At 42.1% G+C, this 22,192-nt stretch overlaps 2 protein-coding genes across 5 annotated transcripts; both read right to left on the bottom strand.

Annotated features, from left to right (window-relative positions):
- Positions 1–152: 152 nt before the first annotated feature.
- On the bottom strand, positions 153–2,258 carry LOC113018295 (P2Y purinoceptor 3). The gene has a single exon (XM_026161348.1). The coding sequence runs from the start codon at positions 2,253–2,255 to the stop codon at positions 846–848; it is 1,410 nt and encodes a 469-aa protein (XP_026017133.1). The 5' UTR covers positions 2,256–2,258; the 3' UTR covers positions 153–845.
- On the bottom strand, positions 2,240–20,622 carry LOC113018299 (schwannomin-interacting protein 1). Of its 4 annotated transcripts, XR_003271758.1 has the most exons (9): positions 20,161–20,619; positions 18,529–18,786; positions 18,154–18,278; positions 16,939–17,056; positions 16,661–16,786; positions 14,399–14,516; positions 14,222–14,298; positions 13,694–14,013; positions 13,310–13,534 (listed from the first exon to the last, which is right to left on the bottom strand). XR_003271758.1 is itself a non-coding variant. In XM_026161359.1 (8 exons), the coding sequence occupies exons 2-8, from the start codon at positions 18,784–18,786 to the stop codon at positions 2,270–2,272; spliced, it is 921 nt and encodes a 306-aa protein (XP_026017144.1). In that variant the 5' UTR covers positions 20,161–20,622; the 3' UTR covers positions 2,240–2,269. The 4 variants fall into 4 exon arrangements, 2 of the variants coding, with proteins under 2 accessions (XP_026017144.1, XP_026017149.1); XM_026161359.1 differs by lacking the exons at positions 13,310–13,534; positions 13,694–14,013 and adding an exon at positions 2,240–2,368 and having other exon boundaries at positions 20,161–20,622; XM_026161364.1 differs by having other exon boundaries at positions 13,310–14,013.
- Between the last annotated feature and the right edge of the window lie 1,570 nt (positions 20,623–22,192).

Below are 22,192 nucleotides of genomic sequence, written 5' to 3'. Positions count from 1 at the left end.
ACACCATGGTTTAACAAACATTTAATGCTTGATTGTATCATGTATCTGCAAGAAGAAACCATGAGACTAAGAATATCGTACATTATTTTATTTTACATGAAGAGATTAAAATATTATAAATGCAATGGCTATACATTTACATTTTTAACCTGCAGAATTAAAGTTTATAACTATTGTGTAAACGTTACATCGACAGTAGCAATAAATAAGCATTCTGACAGGATTCAGCCAACAGTAGTTGATGAAGTATTCCCTTGGGGGAAGTTACAAAACATCCTCTGCTTGCTTTCACAAATCTTGCCGTTGGTACTTCGATCTTTTATGTACAGTCTGTGATATTGGCTTTCGATTTCACTGAGTCTAAAAATGGTGACATTTGTTTGTTTCCCTTGTATATATGCGTGGATATTTATAGTTGTTAATTTCAGTCTTCTGTGTTCTCTGATTCCAATTGTCAGGATATGGTGGACATCTGGTGTTTACTGGTGTCTGGTAGGAGGATGTTGCCAGTAGGTCTTCTGGAGTTGAAGGTTTGGCCCAGGGAATCAAGACTTCTCCAGGTATGTATTGCAGATGTTGAATTTGATTGGGATCCAGGGAGCTTAGCAGCTGGTGACAGTGTCTTTACTGGTTTGGCATGTTCCTTGAGTAAATTTCGTAGTATTGCAATGCATATTGTCCAGCTAGGTAAAACCAATGTCAGTGAGTCCCTATACCAAGATGTGGATAGTGGATCCCAAAATGAGATTTACATAAATGATTAACATGAAGCAGGACTGATTCACTTGTTACTAATGTGTTGCTTATTGGTGTCTATAAATAACATCCAGCAGTGCATCTGAAGTTCATTCAGCTACATATTTAACTTTTGCTCTGTTCATATATGATGGACTTTGACATGCTTTATTCTCTTTTTTGTCAATACGGTCTTCTGTTTCTCTGTCCACTTCACCCTCTCCTTTTCCCATCACTCTTAGTGGCAACTGTAGCATAGCATGCTGCTGGGTAGGGGTGTTTACTGCTTGGCAGCAGTGAGCTCCTCCTTTATCTTTAGTCAGAAAGTAAAGAAGGGCATTGAGCCATGCATTGAACGATGCTAAAGGTCTGGTAATCTTATAGCACATAGAGACTGCCGTCATGGTGTGACAGGGAACTCCCTTGGTCACTTTCAGCAAAAGAAAGATGGTTCTGGTAACATGAAAGGGGAAGAAACACAGAGCAAATAGCAGGGTGATAGTGATAATAGTTTTGATAGATTTACGCCTTCGACTGGCATATGGGGAGTGCGCACCAAGTGAAATGGAAATCCCTTCATCTCGTCCCGCCATCTTCTGCAATCCATTGCTTCGTCTTCTTCCCGTTCTAACAACTGCTGAGGCTTTCCCATCTCTTTTCTCCATGCATTCATCCATTGGATTTCTGCACAGTGAGGGCTGAGAATGCAGTGTCCTAAATATGGTCAGAACTACGTGAGAGTAACAGTAAGCGATTATGGAAAATGGCACAAAAAAGCCCAGCAAATGGAGCGTAATGCCATAGGGTACATAATCAGGAAACTCCTTATCGATGGCATCATCCCAGCAGTTCTGGTACTCTTCAATTATCCCTTCCAATTTACCATAGCCCACATTACCATTTTCTGGTGATATGCTATTACTCGGGTTGTCAGTACTTACATTGCTTCCAAACCCTGTTAATCTTGTCACATGACCAGTCTGAGCAAAACGGAAGATGGGGCAAGTCAAAGCAAATACTATTATCCAAACAAGGACACAAGTGCACTTGACGGCCTTCTTGGTCTCCAGCGTTATCACTTTCATTGGATGGCAAATACCAAGGTATCTGTGCACAGAGATACAAGTGAGGAAGAAGATAGAGCAATAGAGGTTAAAGTAGAAGAGAAAACGAACCACACGGCACATGAAGTCCCCAAAAACCCAGCGGTCACGCATTATGTAACTTCCTACAAGAAATGGCAGCGACAGGCCGTACATAAAGTCTGTAGAGGCCAGGTTAACCATGTATATTAAAGAAGCATTCCAGCGTTTGGTCCGACGGAAAGAACGGTAGAGGATGACAGAGTTAAGAGAGATGCTAAAGATGAATGTGAAGGAATAACAAATGGGAAGGAAGATGTACTTGTACGACTCGTCTATGCTGCAAGACTGAGTTGGTGAGGATGGGGAGGAAGAGTTGAGGATATCGTGGAACGTATCCACATTGATATCTGAAGGAACCTCATGTCTTGATGACATCGTGAGAGCAAAAGTTATTTTGATATGAGAGAGAAGGATTCAGCATGTATGTTTGGACTTCTGGCAGGTTTCTCCTCTATCATCCTTGGTCCTGTCCATGTATGAGTGTTTACCTAGAAATAAACAAAGACAGCAGTCATTTATCTGAATTTTATTTCATCAGATTTTCTCTTATCTTAGTATTGAAAGTTTTGATCAAGTAGTGTTCCTGGTTCTGTGGGCATCTGCTATGATTTCAAAGGTACATTAAAACTTTTTCACAGTATTTTATGGAGTTCTGTTAAAAAACAAAGGACATTCCATTATTCAGTAGCTTGTAAACCATGCCTTTGTCAGTTCTTCAGATGGTTTCACACAGTCTTCTTAACATTTGTGCTTCAGTTCATTGAGATTCATGGACAGCTTCTTGTCATACTTACATGTTTCAGATCATTAAATTTTAATATTACTGTATTTTCTGCACTATAAGGCGCACTTAAAATCCTTTAATTTTCTCAAAAATCAACAGTGCCTCTTATAATCCGGTGTGCCTTAAGTATGAATTCTGGTTGTGCTTACTGACCTCGAACTGATTTTTATTTGGTAGGCTCAAAAATCTGTCAAAAAATGTTTTAGTATGACTTTGGTAAGCTACAAAGCCGCACCGCTTGATGGATTGACGTAGCATTACAGCTACCGCAGTCAGGAGCCTCGCGGAGCAAAACTCCGTAGGTTCAGGTCCCAAAGTCAAACGAACACTGCAGCATCACTGAGAGTTAAAAACTGTCTAAATTCTTTCATCTTTAATAAAATGATCAGTGTTGCTGCTTTACCAGGTGTAACTATGAAGTTTAACATCCAGGAATCCATGAAAACAGAATTTATTACATGTAACAGAGTTAGAAGTTAGCAGGAAGTTAGCTCGCTAGTTTCCACCTAAACATGATATAGCATGTTCTGACTGAGAGATTTCTGAGAAAATTCAAACGTACAGCTCTGCTATCACTTCCAACATAAATGAAGACAGAAAACTAAACAGCAGTGACGTTTGTAGGGTTACTGAAGTTGGGCTAGCTGGTATATAATGATGTGCTACGTGATCGCTAGCGACACAGCTATGTTAGCATAGCTGGAGGATGAACGCCAACTTTTTTCCACTCGATAAAAGTTAACGTGAGGGTTCCCGATGGTTAGGGACAAATGCAATCGCATGGCAGGATGCTGTAAACCAAACTTCAGTCAGGACAACAACTGAGATAATCCATCCACAATACGAGGTTTGTCATTAATGTACTGCAACAACATGGGAATAGAGCAGCTGCCAGAGAATTCAGCATTAATGAATCAATGATACGGAAGCAAGAAGAATGAGTTGAGTAAAGTCTGACTGTTTTGTTTCGCTTAGTCCACCTTATAATCCTGTGCACCTTATGGTCTGAAAAATATAGTAAATGCAACCTGTCTGACGAAATTTGGACTGGTACCTGTGACACCGTAAACGCAGGTCCATGAAAATATTGTCTGACATTAAACTGGTCTGTGGTGCAAAAAAGGTTGGGGACCGCTGTCTTACAAGGTGATCAGCAACACCAGAGCACCATAAGAGACCACTCTCTCCCCTTTCCTGTTCACCCTTAACACCGTAGACTCCGTCCACTGCAGGGATCTGCCACCTTCCAAGGCTTTTTCTCTGCGGTGGTTGGATGTATTGCTAGGGGTAATGCGATGGAGTACCAGGTTGTGGTGGACTCCTTTGTCGTGTGGTGCAAGAAGAATCATCCGTAGATCAATGTGACAAAGACCAAGGAAACAATTGCAGACTTTAAGGGGACCAGGAAAACAATGACCACTGTGTCAATTCAGGGAGTCAATGTGGACATAGAATATGAAGCTAGAGACACTAGCAACTACAGTCAATTGTTGCTAATCAATGTTACTGTCAATTGTCTTTCAGGGGCCAGAGTTAGCAACATTAAGGGAAATTTAAAACTGCTGGCTAAGGGTAAACATAGAATTAATAATAAACTGGTGTGTAACTTTGCCAAAACACTGTCGTTTTTGCTGGTTTGCTTGCCAATTGGACCAGGAGTGACATGTTTAGCTGCATGTTCTCCTTAAATTTCTGGCTGTCAGAGTGGTGTCCAAAAAATGATGTGGGCTTCAAGATTCAATCGTCCTGTTATTCCCCCAGAACCACATCCCCTTAGAGACTGTCTCAGCTCCCAGACAAAAAACAAACCAAAAATCACAAAAAAACTAATTTAACACAAAAAAACTACAAAGAAAGAACAATATAGCACCCACATCTCCACATAGAATAAAGCAGTGAAATTAACTGAACATTAATTCATAATTGATCAACAAATCGATCTACTCTGCCTGACAGAAACCTGGTAACAGCAGGATGTCAGTTTAAATGAATGAACACCCCCGAGTTATACTAACTGTCAGAATCCATGAAGGGGGTGCACCAGTCTTTCACACCAGCTTATTAATCAACCAAAGACAGAGTTTTGAATCTTTTGAAAGCCTGATGCTTAGCCTCGTCCACTCTAACTGGAAAACTCAAAAACCAGTTTTATTTCTTGTTATCACTGGTTAGCACAGATTAGAGAGAAATGATACAAATCCACACAATTTTTAATCTATAACATAGATTTGTTTTTTTCTGCTAATTAAACTTTTAGTAACTTTCGTCCCCTAAGGATGGAGACACTGTGTTTGTAAAAGGATCTGCTCCCATCAGAAACAGAAACGTTTTCTCATACGCTGTTTGCTCAGAACAACTTTGCATCAGCTTACAATGAAACCATGCCTGCAATCTAAATCTGTCACCTGTCTATAGCTAAAAGCATAAAAGTCCTTTAAAAAATGTTTTCTTATCTTATCTTATTATTATATTGAGGGCAATATAATAAAGAGCTACTGCTTTCCAACCCCACCCCTCCCATTAACTGTTCACTGGGGCCTCTGCACAATCTGTTTGTCCCCCTGTTGTATGCTGCTCATTCGCAGTGCTTGTTTGCCTTCCTGTGTACAAGGGTATGTTGCTGATTCAGATCCTTCTCACTCCATTAACTCAGCAATAAGTAACCACACTTTCCCTACGTGTCTTTATGCATCCCTCTGTACATTGGTCTCTCTCACTCCACTGATTACATATTACCCATTCCTGTCATCACAATCCCTGAGTAATTTCATGTCATGCAGTCAGCAACAGCATCAGCAAAGTCAACAGTTTCTAACTAAACAGGGTTCACTCAGGCAACATTGTAGTTTCTTCACTGAAAGAGTCACATCAGGTGTACCTCTGCATATTAGTTTGTTATAGAGTTCCAGTAAACTAAAGGAATATGTTTGTTTCGAGTTAAAATGACCATCTGCATCTAAACTAATGTTCAGTAAGAAAACGTTTTTGTATCAAACACCGAAAAGGGGAATAAATATATCTTGAAAGTGTGACAATAGGTTCAATATTTGAAGCATTAGTTTCAAGGCCATAAATGTGTCGTGGTGTTTCTGGTGGCGCCTTACTTTTAATGTGTCTCAGATCTGTAGCTTTCTCAGATATATGACATTTTCAAAAATATAAAAGTGCACAAAGCCAGCCTAACACAAGAAAATGTGTATCCACTGACAAATGAAAAACATTTTCATGAGTCTTTCACAATTATACAATACAAAGATATGTGCCAGAAATACATGTTTCCTGCAAATCACAAAGATTGTATATTGCAGCTATTCCTTTTGCAAAGCATGTTGCAACACCCCATAAACTTTTGGTGCTTCTTTATTTACTTTTATGTTAGCTCCCTTACGTTTTTCAGAACTATGAAGAACAGTTTGCAGACACCTGAACTGTTCTGTCTAATCATAGTAGCATGATAGAACACGATATGCTAACACATTTTCATGCTGTATGGGTGTTGATTGAATCCAATCTTTACATTGAGTATCAGGAAAAAAATTAGATATAAAAAGTAGCTTCTGGAAAAGCCTAAAACTCTCAAACCGTTTGCCTCTGAACTCATATTGAGTTCCAGAGTGAGGCATGCAGTTACATAAGGCTAACTAAGAAAATGTGTTTTTGAATGGATGTTTAAAAAGATATTACTGCTTTGGAAAATGTTCTGGAACAAAAATAACAATTCTCCCGTGTCTGGAGGTTCATTAGTTGTTGTGTAAATGCAACAGCATCGAACTCATAAATACCTGCATCACTACAATCTGCTGTAAGACAAAGAGCTTACCCCTGCCAGCGATGACTCTTACTCCATATGGCTTCTATTCTGTTGCCCATCAGAATAGCTGAGAAACTGCAGAAACATCCAAAAGGCTATGACTGCAGTGCAGCTGTGATTGACACCACGACTGCAACCTTTCCCTGTATTTCAACAACAAGTGAACATTAGCTGCAATCAGTCATCAGCAGAGCGGCTTGGTTGATCTGTGACCCTGACGATTGGACCAATACAGCTTTCACCTTTTTGCCTGCTTCTCTGAGCAGTCAGAGCAGTTTCTATGGTAATCCAGTCCCTCCCTCTGTCCCTCATTGTGTGTCATCCAATTCTTCTCCCCACTTCACCTCTGTGTGTGTGTGTGTGTGTGCATGCGTGTGTGTGTGTGTGTGTCTGTGTGTGTTCCTCACTACTTTTTAAACAACTACCCTGAAAACAAATCAAGTTACGACACGTCCATTTAAGTTTAAAGCTTTTTATGAATAACCTCTGTACACTTAAAGATTCCTGGGTTTGATTCCCAAACTCCCTTTTGTTTTACAGAAAACTCACCAATCATCTTAAGTTCATGAGTTGTCTTTTTATAAAGACAACTCATGAACACTCTATGCTCAACCCCAAAACAAAAATGCCTCATTGAAAGAAAGGCAACAGTAACTCAAATAACAAAGTTCTACAGTGTAAAGGTTTACACATTCTCCTGACAGGAATCCCTATTTGATCCCTGGAAAAGAGGCAAATCCCTTTGGGCCCAGAAAAGTATCTGCACTACTTGATGTGTGAATACAAAACACGTTCTCACTCCCAAAGCGTAATATTTTACAATAGGTGACAAATCGTCAACATATTATGCTTCCGGGCACCCAACACGTCCCTGACGAGATCGAAAAAATAAGGAAACACGAGAACCGTTTAGAATCAATCTACACATGTTCGTTCATTTTCCTCAAAGTTACTTTGGAAAAGACTATTTAACGTCATTAAAGTGCTGGTTAAGGTTAGACAGTGACTCCTGAGATTAGGGACAAAACAGGTTTTAATTTTCTAAAATATATTTTTTGATTTTTCAAAAACACATTTACTTATAATTGTTACACAAAGTTTTGGCTGTCTCACCATGTTTTGGTCTCCCAGGTGTAACATTTTTTAATAATTTATGTTTTTGCTGGAGCAGTGCAAGGTTTTTGTCAACACCGTCAGACACAAAGAAATGCAGAAATATATATTTTAAATTAAGTTGTTTCAGCTATTCTGACTATTAGCAGCTTCTCTATTCTTCTCTGGTCTATTGTTTATGCACATTTATGCACATTAATTAGTTATATACATATATGTGTGCAGTGTTGGGGAGTAACGGAATACATGTACCGCCGTTACTCATATTTTGTATTTTAAATACGTAACTGTATTCCGTTACAGTTACCGTTTAAAAAGGTGGTATTCAGAATACAGTTACTGTCATTGAGTAACGTAACGGAATACGTTACAGAATACATTTTGGGGCATGTATTCTGTATTCTGTAATGGAATACATTTTAAAAGTAACCTTCCCAACACTGTGTGTGTGTGTGTGTGTGTGTGTGTGTGTGTGTGTGTGTGTGTGTGTGTGTGTGTGTGTGTGTGTTAGTTATACACTGGTTCACCAAAATCATCACCAAAGTAACCACCAATGAGTCGTCTCCTTATGTCACTGCTTCAGGACCTGATTATAAAGCACTGAATCAGGTCCTGAAGCAGTGACATACAGGATGACGCTTTGGACGTCATTAGTCACGTGACTCTGGCCAGCCGACCTCAGCCTCGACACAGTGTTTCTGAAGCACTGTCTTTATGACACTTTAGCTCCACAGACCATCACTACAGTTAACATCAGATGTCCCACCAGTGGGCTGCATTGATTGTGTTACATTTTAGTGGCCGTCAGTGTTGGTGAATAAGCACGCGGCTGGTCTGCACCTCATCTCTGCCTCAATTCTCCTATTTTCAACACAATTGTACTGTATAAAGTGTTGTCAGGAGTAGGACCTTCATTACACTACATCCCCAAATTATCATAACTGGCCAGTAAAACCAGTTTTGATCATCATATGATGAACAGAAATCAGTAACTGTTTTAAAACAAGGTTTTAGAACAGTTTTAGTTTGTTTTACGTTGCTTTTCTTGAGTATTTGTAATTGACAAGCAAAGAAGAACATTGTCTTCCACACCTACACCTATGTGAGACTTGGTTGTTGGCTGGTTATCCTCCGTCAGTGCAGGCACAAGCATGGGTAAAGGCATAATCAACACTTACATTCTAGGTTGGTCAATAGAGAAAGTGAGAGAAATAAACATCAAAATGGGTATAACTTTATTTTGTAGTTGTAAAGTTAATTCTGACCTTCTGCATAAATGTTTAGATGGAGCACCTCTCCATCTAAACAGCCTGATTCATCTCTGCTATCACCAAGACACATATAGGAAATCTTTTGTCCCATAATGTTTAATGCAAAAACACACTTATCCATACACAAATCTAGACGGTTCTACCACGGGGTAGGACTCTTCCTTTCTACACCGTGGTAGAAGAATGGATTATGTGAAGAGTTGTGTTGGTGTTTTTAGAGCATGTGCTCCACAAATTGGAGGTGAGGAGAGCAACCTGGTTACAGGGAGATGAACGTGTTAGCTTAAACGAATCAACACTGCCAGTCACTGACAGTTAGTCACAATAACTGTCAGAGGTCTGAAAGCACAAACTGAGGAACAGGAGCAGTAATCTTTCACTCCAGCTTATTAACCAACCATCCTTTGAGTCATTTTAGTCCATGACTCAACCAAAGACCTACACAGAGCTTTTTTTGCAGTTCATTTCCTGAGGACAAAGCTGTCAGTGTGTACACACATAAAATATTTGCACCTCGAAAATGTTTTATCTACTTGGTGTGTAAAGGGCTTTACTCTTGTCTTGTCCATTTGAAGCAAAGGTCCGGCACAGACGGGGTTTTGAAAGAGAAAATGGCCAGATTTGTGAAGCTGAACGTAATAACTGGTGTGGAATCATCAGTATTTATTTAGGTTTGGATAGTTGCATTTGTAAAGTAGTTATACATGTGGTCAGCACATTCCTGCAAGCCCTCAAAGGTTATACACAAATCATTGTGCACATTTGTAAGTCTTTGTTTATGCTTGTGGATCATATTATATGCATTTGCAACACTTTTGAGGCAGATTTCTCTCCATATTCAACTCCCCCGGTTTTTCTGCTCAGTCAGTGAATTCAGCTCTAGTTTGTCAAAAACCCACTAACTGTGACAAACTCTAAACATTGATTATGAAAGATTCTACAGTCATTGGTCGCATCAGTCAGGATTTGGCCCAGAAGTTGATTGACAGCACACAAGGGGGAATTGCAGAGGTCTTGAAAAAGACGGCCAACAGTGCTGACCCCCTGTTTCAATCCAGGGGGTCAGTGTTGACATTGTGGAGGACTATAAATACCTTGGAGTACACATTGACAATAAACTGGACTGGGCTAAAAACACCACAGCACTTTACAGAAAGGGCCAGAGTCGTCTCTATTTTTTGAGGCGACTGAGGTCCTTCAATATCTGCCAGAAAATTCTCAGGATTTTCTACGAGTCTGTTGTGGCCAGTGCGATCCTCTATGCTGTTGCATGCTGGGGGAGCAGGCTGAGGGTCGCAGACGCCAACAGACTCGATAAACTGATTCGCAAGGCCAGCAATGTTGTGGGGACGGAGCTGGACTCCCTCAAGGTGGTGTCGGAGAGGCGGATGCTGTCCAAGACAAAGACAATGTTGGATAACACCTCCCACCCACTCCATGACATGCTGGTCAGTCACAGGAGCACGTTCAGTGAGAGACTGAAATTACCGAAAAGCACCACTGAACCTGTGGCCATCTCCATCTCCCTGTACAACTCATCCATGTTTACTGCTACACCCTTCTTGCACATGTTCTTTTTCAGCTATTTATTAATAAGTGACTTTTATGTACATATATGCCTGTATATATTGTGCTATTCTTAGTGTATTGTCTGTCTCTGTTAATGTTTGTTTATAATGGAGCACTGTAACGACAAATAATTTCCCCCAGGGATCAATAAAGTATTCTGACTCTGATTAGATGTGCCTTCTCGAAGAGAGGGACCTTGTAGGCACGGCAACATTTCAATCCATGACAGCTTAGTGTGTTGCCAGTTCTTGGTGACTATGGCGCCAACTGCTTTAGATCATTAAACTCCTCCCATGTAGCTTTGGGCTGATCCACCACCTTTCTCATGATCATGCTCACCCCATGAGGCAACGTCTTGCACTGAGCAGCAGACCCAGGGCGGCTGATGGTCCTTTCGTATTCTTTCAGGCCTCATCAGAGGAAGAGAGACAGTTTCCTTGTGCTGCTTTGCCCACCAGAGAGAAGTTGATCTTTGGGAGCTTCATTTCTGGGCTCCTTTCGGTCAGACTTGTCTAGGCTGGATTGATCTCCATGCCCACTTGTGTTTACCACCTAGGCGGTCATCTGAAAGCGTGGAAACCCGTGCAGCTTACACCATCGTCCGTACTCTGTTCCAGGCTCCTCTACACCTGTGCTGGTGGGACGCAACGTTTAAATGATGATAATGATAAAAAGCAGTGCTCCACTGAGACCGCTCTCTTGAAGGTCTAATGATCTAATGATCTAATTTTTTGGCTAGTGCATCTGGCTCTGCCTTGGTTTTCTTCCTGTTTATAGGGCCTCTCCTAGAACAGACAGGTTTTCCTCCAACATTGCCTTCATAAGTGGGAACGGGGTTCCACACGGTTCAGTTTTAGGTCCACCACTATTTTCTTTCTACATGGCTGCTTTATCTGGCATTATTCAATCTTTCAGTGACATTTCTTATCATCTCTATGATAATGTCGTTTAAGCCTCATCAGCTGGATAGGTTGTCCACCCTAGTCCACTGCTTAACTGGTGCTACTGATTGGCTCTCTGGCATTTACCTTGTTTTAAACACCAAAAAGACTGAGGCCGTGATCATAGCTCCTCCTGAACTCGATTCTAAAATCAGTCAGGTTTTTGCGTCTTTCTGTCCTGCTGCCAAGTCAAACATTTGAAATCTTGGTGTAATATCTGATTCTTCTCTGGGCCTCGACTTGCGTGTAAAATCTTTGTCTTGTTCCTGTTTCTTTTATTTAAGGAACATTTTCTGAACTGCGACATATGGTCTCCTTAGCTGAACTGGAAAAAAATGTTCATACGTTTGTGTCATTGCGTTTAGGTTGTAATGCCCTGTTTACCAGCTTGGGCAAATAGTCTTTTTCTCGCCAAGCTATACAAAACGCTGTGGCCAGACTATTAACAAGGTCTAGCAATCGAGCTCACATTACTCCTATTTTATATTCATTATATTGGCTCCCAATAGAGTTTGAAAGTTCTTGTCTTAGCATACAGAGCGCTAAATGGCCAGGCCCCAGATTATTTATCCAAGCTTCTTACAAAATATTCTGTTCACAGGCTCAGTTTGTCGGTTGTTCCCTGAACACGACTAAATCCTAAAATCCACAGAGCCTTCCAGTCTGTGGGACAGCCCACCACCACAACTACATTTGGTTGGCTCTGTGGATTCTTTTAAAAAGCGGTTAAAAACTTTTCTATTCAAACAGGCTTTGTGTTAAGAATTTGTTTCATTTTAAAACTAAAACTTTTTAAACTGTTAATTTTTGTGTTTTATTTAATCATTCGTATTGTCTGTTTTGGCACCTAATGTTCTCGATTATTTTAGCCTTTTGTGTAGAGCTCTTTGTGACTGCCTGTGAAAAGTGCTTTATAAACAACCTACAGTTGTCACCATTCCAGCTGTTGAGCCTTCGTCTTGTCCACAGCAGAGAGGTTGGAATGGAAGAAATGGATTCTGTGCACAGGTTTGGAAACTAAGGAGACCAACTGCAATAAACTTTATTTTATAATTACTAATTTTATTTCTTGGCCATTATAAATGCCCACACTGATAGTACATAGCTATATAAAAATAGCTAATATTGGTCGATAACATCAACCAGAAGATTGAAACCAGATTCTGTGACTTCAAAAAAAGCTTCCCAAGTGTTAACGTCTTCAACACTACACTGTCTGTCCTGCTGAGGAAACGACAGGCTTTAATCCACAGCTCATAATTTGCAAAACTCAGTACAAATCAGCAGAATGGATACTGACTGTGAAAAGCATCACAGTGGACTGGAGGGGCTTTGGACCTCCTTTTCCACTTAAAGCAATCTCAAAAACTCAGAATGAAACAAACGCTCGTGTTGCTGACCGTGGTAACAATTATTCTAGTTAGTTTTAATTTTTCCAGGTTTTGATGTGCTTTGTTTAAACTTTAAAAAATCATTTATTTATTTAAAGATGGCATTGCACTCCAAGAGAACATTTCAATAACAGTGGTCTCCATTCAACACCTGGTATATTGTAAGACACTGATGGTTTACAAATAAATGTGTACTGTTCATATTTACATTCAACTTTTAAAAAGTTTGCTGTTTTTAAACTTGATATCAACAGCTCATCAGGAATGAGATGAAATACTTTCACTGTGACCAAAAACACGAACAAAAAAATAGTAAATTACAATTTACAGGTTAGTCAAGTCAACAAGTTAACTCATTCACTGCCAGCCATTGGCAGTGAATGAGTTAAACCCATTGACTCATTCACTGCCATTGACGGCTATAGACGTCAATGGCAGTGAATGAGTTAAAAGTGTCAAAATTTAGATTAATACTAAAGATATCGTTTTGTTGTACAAAAGAGCACATTTCATTTATTAACCAACATCAATTAAAAAGTGTAGACAGAAAAGCATGAATAAGACTTTATGCCAGGATCAAAAGACTATATCGAAACAGAGCAAAGAACAGATGTTAATGAGCTTTTCCATATTGGTCCCTTTTGCACTGCAGAGTTAAGAGTTTTGAAGTTTCACTCGCCAGGTGGATATTTTACACAGGACTGCTGGAAGGCTTCTTACTACTGTGTTAAGGACCGTCTCACTATTATGCAGAAATGACTGTCTCTACTGTATCTGTGGGAGAAATGATGTGAAGTACAAGTAGGATTCTCAAGTTAATAAATGAACATAATGGAAACAATCTGGTGCTAAAACTATTGTTTTTAATAAAAACAGCCCCTCTTTTGAAATGTGCATGACCCTGCTCATCATTTAGCCTGTACAGACACTGACCTGGGTTCAGTGCTTGCAGCTTGAAGGCGGATGATCTAAGAGCGCTTTCCAGAGAGACGGGAATTCCAGTAACACTCGTGAAACCTTTCACCTTTCCACGTGGATCACAATCATTTCCACAAACAGACAAAGCCAAACCTGGATGTCATATTTCCCTCTCATGCTTCTACCTTTGAGGTTTTGACCTTACACCCGTCCTGTAATGTAGCGGGTGTAAGGCACAGGTTTTTACTGACATGCAGTTCTCTGCTGGTTTTTGCTTCATATGTAAATCATCAGCTGATGGACGTCTTTAGCAGGTCAAAGTTTCCCTTACACACCTAAAAACACAGAACATTAAAAAAGTCCCAGTATTTATAGAGACCAACACTTCACAGTGAGTGACCAGTCCGGCCAACAGCAGCAGGGAATGTCTCAGATGTCGTGGAGAACTTTGTGGCGTTACCCTAATAATGTTTAAGTCTCATAACCACTCCTCCCAGCTGCTCACATGTGGACGTGATGTCACAGTGACGTTAGATCCTGTACCTCCAGCAGCATGGCGTCCTGCTCCGTCCTCAGCTGGTCTCGGACCTGGAGGCGACCCACCAGCTCTGAGCTCAGATCTAACACGGATGAAAAGTTAACCATTAAAATTCACTCTTCAATGCATCAGAGAAAACGGCGCTTTTATTTTTAAACGACGGGGCTAAGGTTATATAGTACCTTGTATAGCCTGGCTGAGAGACGCACAGAGAGCATTCAGCTCCTTGATAGTGAAGCCCTGCAGATCGCTGTGCTCCAAATGTCTCCTCTGGTTTACAGGATCACTCCGCGCTGTGCTCTGAGGAGAGTTTACACATCTTTTAATGAAACAAATCATGATTAACAGCCAAACAAAGAAACACAAAAATATTACTGCACATATTCACGACCTCGTCCCCCCCACAGACAGACAACATTTCAAAATCTGACAAGAAAATCAGTGTCGACTTCCCTAAACAGAGATGAAATGCCACACATCTGCCACAGTGTTATAACAGGTACAAGCAGACACGCGACCCTTGAACATAAGTTTAACATCTGTATTTAATTATATTTTATTTATATGGTGCCAAATCACAATAAAAGTTGCCATAATGCACTTTACATTGTAAGGTGAAGACCCTAAATCAGCACAGAGAAAACAGAAGTCCTCCTGTGAGCAAGCGCTTTGGTGATAGTGGGAGGGAAACACCTCCGTCACACCCAGGCTCAGGGAGGGCGCCATCTGCTGGGAGGAGGAAGAAGACGGGGCCGTTCCTTTCATTTTGTTCCCAACAAATGGGAAAATTGACCGGGCAAATCCGATTGAAGTGCTGCACTGTACTTAGGGCCATAAAATGAAAACTGTCATCCAAAAACCCACAAATGTTGGAAGGTTTCCTTAGCAAAACACAGAGTGACCCTCTACTCTTTAGTCCATATGTGCCACATGTCTGTATGTGGCCATGGGCCCGCCCTCCGCTGGAGCCTCCACTGAAGATCCACACTGCATTTCTCTGTGGGATGTTTGCACAAGAACCTGGTGCAAGAGCACCAGACCACCTCACCTCTCGAAAAACAGAGTCTCTTGGTTTTGTTGAGAACTTTCATGCTTACAGGATGTAAGGATTTGTTATCGCTGATGTTTTAAAAGACAGAATTATTTCTTCCTCCTCCTCCTGTGGAAAATCAGCGCAAACTACTGGCTGAGACCCTCCAGCTGATGCTCACTAACAGAAACCAGGAAGAGCAGCCCCCACGTGCTCCACCAGAATGACACCCATCGACCTGAGGATGGCAGCAGATTTCTACTGCCCTCCCAGTCACAACCCTGTCAGCTTTGGCAGCCCAGATGTTGCTAATACTGCTCAAGCTGGTAGAACCAAGCAGTTTTAGTCCATAACTGTGGATTGTGTATGTGGAGCTCAACATCATCAGAAGAAAACTTAGCATTGATACAGTCATCAATAAAGCTCCTGCTCCTGATACAGACTTGGGGAAAAGACGCTGAGCTGCAACATACATTCAAAGAGACCAACTTATGGTCAATGAAAACAACTTCGATTGTGTCCAGATGGTGAAGGGAAACTCCATAAGTGACGGCCAATTTAATAGCACAAGTTATGAAGTTAAGATCCGAGGTGCACAGAGAAATGAGCAGACTGTGGGACTGTGGGACTGACGCTGCCATGTCTCAGAGGTGAACATAATATCAGGCTTCTCTGCTCAGAACAATCATGTAAGATTTAAGACTTGTTGGCAGTTTGGTGAGGCCCACGGGGACAGGTGCAGAGGGGCCTGGAGTCCCGACTTTGGGCTACGCTGCACAGCAAATCCTACCATGATGAGCCGTGGCTTTCCACGCTTTCACATGACTGCCCAAGGTGGCAAACACAAGTGGGCATGGAGAACAATCCAGCCCCACAAGTCTCAGGCGAACCTGACCGGCGGCACACCAGGAGTGAAGCTCCCAAAGATCCTCTTCCTCTCTCAGAGGCTGACGAAGCAGCGCAAGAAAACCAGCGCTCTTCCCGCACTTCCACCGATGAGGCCTCCGAATCAAAAACGAGATGACCGGCAAGAGGGGAAGTAGCACCCGGAAGTATACCGGGAGCTGCGCTCCAGCGCCGTTGGAAAAACAACCTCAATACGTTGACTGAAAATTATCCATAGCAGATTTAATCACCAATAATGCACAAAACAGCCGAAGGGAGATGATGCCGGACAAAACTGTAGCAAAAACACTTGCACAACACGGAAACACACAAACACAGGTGAGAGATAAAAGCGTCCCAACCACAACCTCCATGCACTCACTCCTTAAAGCAGCTGTTGCTGTAATCTGGCATCATATCAATGTTTACACTCCCAGCATGCAGTGCAGGGAGCAGAGGACAGATTCCTATAACTCGAACTCGGTTATATGATAACATAGTTTGTTCCACCTTTGAATATTTGTCTCACCAAAGACTTGTGGTCCGTCCTTAGTCGGTCTCGCAGGTTCTTCAGAGTGTTCCTGAAGCCTCTCGACTTTTGTTTCTCTGGTTTGCTTGAAGGCTGAGGATCCTTGTGAATCTGAACACTTCCTCTCTTCAGCAGAAAACAGACGGCAAATCTGAGCACACTTATGAAATGAGGCCATGTGACAGCGCTGCTACTTCAGCTCTGCATCACATTTTGCAACTACATATTAACTGTAAGTAATTTGGAACAATCTGCTGTGTTGTACATGAAGTGGTTACCCATGAGCTGCTTTCTTTCTTTCTAACATCTCCTTTCTTCTCCTCTTCCTCCTCCTCCTCCTCTTCACTTTCACTGTTGTTGATGAAGCAGAGCTGGAGATTCATCCGTGTCTGCAGGCTGAGGGTTAGACACCAGTCAGTGGACCATCATGAACACATATCCAATCTCACATCACAGCTGGTTGCTTAGCATCTAGCTAGCAGCACAAAAGAGGAGCGAACATAAAAGGAGTAATATTTTTAAAGTGTGGGGTGATTGCATATGCAACATTTCTATCAGCTCAACAAAAGTCATCAACACACAACCTGTGTGTGCAGTTTGTGTGTTGATGAGCTGAGACAGAAGAAAAAGCCGACTTCACTCAGAGATGAGAAAGATAAAGACGGGACAGGAACAGCTGACTGCTCAGTGGGATTTGATAAACTGCACATTTAACGCTTGTTCTCATGTTTTCAAATAATAATTTCATTGTACATGTACAGTGACAATAGAAGCTATTCTATTGTGTTTCATTCTAAACCACATGTTGTGTTTGTGACGTTATTTGTTTCATGCTGCAAATCAAACTGAAGCAGACTAACTGTGTCATTTAAAAACTGCATGAAATCCTCTGCAGGCTAGTTTGCTGTAGTGTGATGGATGTGTGCGATTGGTGCACAGTGGCCCTCGAGTATAAAGGCAGCATGAACAGTGCGCTGTCAGTGTGGAGGATGGAAGAGCAACTCATGAAACATCTGCTCACATCTGGCTGAATTCACATGCATAAATCTGCAAAGAGCAGCAGGTCAGCTGATCAGAACCTGTACATTAAGAAAATCTGTTGGAGCTCACGTTAGAAATTACTGTGAGCGGTGCTTCGTTTCCCCACATGAGCCATCAAAGCTCATTTTAGGGAGTTCCCCACTTGCCGAATCCCACTTTAACCTGCCCTGTACTCACGTTCCTGCTTAGAGGTAAAGTCTCCCTCTCCAACGTGACCAAACGAAAACAAAGCTTAACTTTTGTTGTTAATAAATTCCTTCATTTTGTCAGATCATGCAGTATGAGGAAAGCATGGTTGCAGCTCATACTGCACCAGAATCTCCACCCAAAAGACTTTGACTGTGTGCAAACTGGAACTTGCAACAGATGCGAGCAGACTGCAGCGACCGCACACTGAGAGACAAACACGGTGTTAACAGACATCCAGTAAGAAATAAGAGGCGCGCCTGTACCGAGAGGTCAGTGCCAGCACGTGACTATTGCAGGCGTCGTCGCCGTCCTCCCAGCTCTCCGTTCTCCTCCCTCGCTCCTCTTTCCAGCTGACTGGGGCTCCTCCTTGCTCCAGAGAAAGGCCAGTCTGACAAGCACAGCAGCCACATGTTAAAACCATTTCAACAAACCGCGTTACATCGGTAAATATCACTGAACAGTTCTGATCAGCCTACAGGTGAAACTCTTGAGATAAGTGCTTTCTATCTTACATTCACGCTCACGTGGATTCAGAGATGGGCGTCTCCATGTATCCCATCATCGCTCACACCTCTGCAATTGTCAAAGTCAACGTGTACACAAACACCATCTTTCAGCAAGACAACAACATCTCTGACCTTTAACCTCTTCTCCTTCTTCTCTTCTTCCTGCTTCTCAAGCTCGGCAATGCGCAGGCTCAGGGCCTCCCAGTGCATGATGGGAAGGCCCAGATTGTCCTCGCCGTAGCGTTCCTGCCAGACCAGTGCTGCCCCCACCAAGTCTTCCCCATCTTCCTCGACCTTGTCTTTGTCGTCGTCACACTTGCCGTAATCATCTGCTTCGTTGCTCTCCTTCTCATCCCGATGTTGTCTCAGTCGTTCCTTCTCTCCCTCCATCTGGACAGCAGGGAAGCACTGGGTTAAAATGCTCGCAGCTTTACATCAGACCGCCTGCTTCAATCACATCCTGATGAATGAAATATTCATGTTGACAATCTTCACTGGGATAAAACAAATCTTTACTGGGATAGAGATCGTTTTATCCCAGTGAACATTGCATGTAGTCACAATTATAAAACTCGGCCTCTACCATAGTTTGCCTTTTGTGGTGTCTCTTTCTGACCCAACCAGCCAATCACATGGCCAACCACAACCAGATGGCCCCTCCCCTTCCTGAGCCTCGTCCTGCCAGAGGTGTCTTCCTGTTAAAAGGCAGTTTTTCCTTCTTACTGTCACCAAGTGCTTGTTCATAGATCATCTGATTGTTAGATCATAGGCTGTACAATGAGGCACTTAGGAAGGCCTGTCATTAACAGTCTGCAATCAACAGACAACTTCATGAAAGGAAGTACAGAAGCTTCATAACAAGGTGGAACCCACTGGTTACGCTGAAGGATGGGAAGCCTGAGGAACGCCACAACGTGCCCAGTTCTGGAAAAGATTATTGTAAGTGGACAGAGGAGGCGAAAATGAACGTGCACCAGCACATTGGTGTAGCTCAGACTGAGCAGGCAAACAGCTACAAGGCTCAGTGCAGCAGCCTGAGGCCCTTTGCTGGCGTCTTCTTCTCGCTCTCTCCTTCCGGTCACCTCTTCACTGTATTAGCTAATAAACAACAGGAAGATGCAGTGTTTGGTTCCATCTACGAGCTCTCTTCTTAAGCAGTATCTGACTGCAGAGGACTAAAGAAAAACTAACATTAAAATCATCTTCATTTGTCCGGGATTACAAAACAGCTATAATTCCTACATTATTAGTGAAATACTTTTTAAACCCTTTGAATTCAATCACACATCGATCGTTTGATTTCAGATCTACGGTGTTGTGAACAGAAACAAGTTTAAAATAAACGTATCATTGCCAAATATGAATCGAGCTAATTGTATAACCGGTATGAGCAGTTAAATATTCAAAGATCGGGACTTTTTAAAAAAAGGAAAACGTGAGCAACAGAAACAGGACGTTTTGTGATGAGCACCGAAACACTCAGGGTGCAGCCACGGTTTGTTCCGGAAAACAAGACAACATGTCACATGTGGAAGAAGTTTGTTTAAATAGATTAAATAAACAGCAGTAATGTGAGGTACTGTACTGCTGAACTACAGCAGCAGGGCCTGACTCTGTCCTCAGGTTTAACTCGCTGGAGGAACTTCCACAGCCTAGCTTGAAGCTTCGGCCCTTCCTCTGAAACTTTTCCCCCGCGTGGATTCAAAGTTTGGAGGAAACATCAGACCAGTTCACCGTGTCAGGCCCACTGCGATTCCAACTCACCACTTTTTCGAAATAAAGGCGGCTCTGCTGCTTTCACGGACGGAGAAGTTCTTCAGAGATTTGCCACATAGCTCAGCTCCGTCCTCGGCTCCTCCTAGTCATCTTCCCTCTCTTTCCATTAGGAGCTTCGTCCCTCTGCCTTTTCACCGAGAACTCCTCGTTGTGTCCACAGACGCTTCCTCCTCCTCACTCAGCTGATGTTATTAACTTCTGGTTTATTTCATGCCATATACCCACTTTCTCCCGGTCCAAACCCACGAACAAAGGAATCCCTTGAGAAACTTTCCTGCAGAGGTCCACTTTGGAATTAGGGGTTTACTTCCTGTCGATGCCTTCAAAATAAGTGTGCACACAGCCAAAGGTGGGAGGAGGAGACAAGCTGAGGATTCCAACAAAGCTACAGCTGGCGCTGTGAGCGGGCGATAAAACCACGGTTTCTTATTTTTCCTTCTAAAATATCTTTGTAGAATCAAAGGAGCTTGCAAAGAAAAGCGTCTGGACTTCTTTAAGTTGCTTGAAGACGTTTCACCTCTCATCCCAGAAGCTTCTTCAGTTCTAAGGTCACATGGTGGAGAGTCCCAGATTTTAAGCTCTATGGGAGTGTCCCTAAGAGGGTCATGGGTGTGGGTCCCAATCAGCCAGGGTTTCGGGTGAGCTCATTGTGAAACCTGGCCCCACCTTATCATGCGATTTCTGCGATTTTTAACTGCTGTAAACCCTGGCTGCCACGTTCTGTCTGGCAACTCCCAGGGCTCATCACAGGTGAAGGAAACGAAGATTAGACAAAATCAAGAATAAGAAATGAATTGGTGTAAATACATAGATAAACTAAATGTGCGTGCTTACAAATAGAACAAATGTATCCAAACCAATCAATAAACTTACTGCAAACTAAAGTGTGTTATTTAAATCAAAAATAACGAATACATAAGAGTTACTGACTTTTAGAGTGTGGCCATGGCTTTGGCCATCACAGTAACACAGAGACACACAAGTATTCACATCCACACCTAGGGCCAATTTAGAACTGCCAGGTAACCTAATCTCCATTCATGTCTTTGGACTGTAGGAGGAAGCCAGAGTGCTCAAGAGAAAACCCTCGCAAGATGGGGGAGAACATGCAAGCTCCATAGAAGGCCCCAGTCAGCTAATGGATTTGTACTCGGGACCCTCTTGATGCATGTTCAATCATCCAGGTAAGCAAATCCACAAAAGCTGATTCTGTTCATCTGGATGTTTTCAGTGGGAGAAACGTCTCAGGACCTTCTTGCTGTGGTGCTTGGCACTGTCCCAAGCACCACAATCAGTTACTGCTAACATTTCGGTAGCCCTTGATTAATTCCATTGAATCGTAAGAATAGCTTCTTCTGTGTGAAAACTAAACGTGGATCCTGTGTTTTGCAGGAAGGTGAATAATAGGCCATTTTATTATGGGCTCTGACAGTGGACTCATCTGTGCTAGTCCTCAGCACTGTTGACTTAGTATTTTATTACAGAGATTAGGCCATACCTATGAATTAAAGGTTGGTTGCTGCAGTGGTTTAAATCATATCTACCTGATGGAGACCAATTTGTTAATGGAAACACACTCAGGTTAATTATGGTGTTCCACAGCATAATGAACAGGCAATGTGAAGGCATAGCATACATGTTCATTAATGTGAAAGCTCCATACCACATAGCAGTTATTTAAACTGCATTAAGGTCTTAAAGACATGAAAACCTGGATGAGCTCTAATTTTGTGCTTCTAAATTCAGATCAAACTGAGGTTATTGTACTGGGCCCCAGAAATCTTGCAAATATAATATCTAACCACACGTGTGTTTCCAGCCATCCAGGTCATGGTGGTCTAAGGAGCTTGGAAATAAAAGCGTCTGGACTTCTTTAAGGTCTGTGAAGACATTTCACCTCTCATCCAAGAAGCTTCTTCAGTTCTTCGAGCAATTGGTGGAGAGTCCCAGATTTAAGCCCTATGGGAGTGTCCCTAAGAGGGTCATGGACCCCCTGTTGATCCTCTGTTTGTTTTTTGTT

This window comes from Astatotilapia calliptera, chromosome 3 (assembly GCF_900246225.1).
Source record: "Astatotilapia calliptera chromosome 3, fAstCal1.2, whole genome shotgun sequence".
Classification (NCBI taxonomy): Eukaryota; Metazoa; Chordata; class Actinopteri; order Cichliformes; family Cichlidae; genus Astatotilapia; species Astatotilapia calliptera.
This window is presented reverse-complemented; position numbering and strand designations above follow the sequence as displayed.

What these genes read in the sequence shown, in the direction of transcription:
- LOC113018299 (XM_026161359.1), bottom strand. Translation starts at nt 18,786, where the DNA reads ATGGAGGGAGAGAAGGAACGACTGAGACAACATCGGGATGAGAAGGAG. An exon ending in TCTCAGCCAGGCTATACAAG is followed by an intron (nt 14,299 to 14,398) that starts GTACTATATAAC and finishes CATCCGTGTTAG; the next exon opens with ATCTGAGCTCAGAGCTGGTG. An exon ending in AGGACGCCATGCTGCTGGAG is followed by an intron (nt 2,369 to 14,221) that starts GTACAGGATCTA and finishes GTTTATTTCTAG; the next exon opens with GTAAACACTCATACATGGAC.
- LOC113018295 (XM_026161348.1), bottom strand. Translation starts at nt 2,255, where the DNA reads ATGTCATCAAGACATGAGGTTCCTTCAGATATCAATGTGGATACGTTC.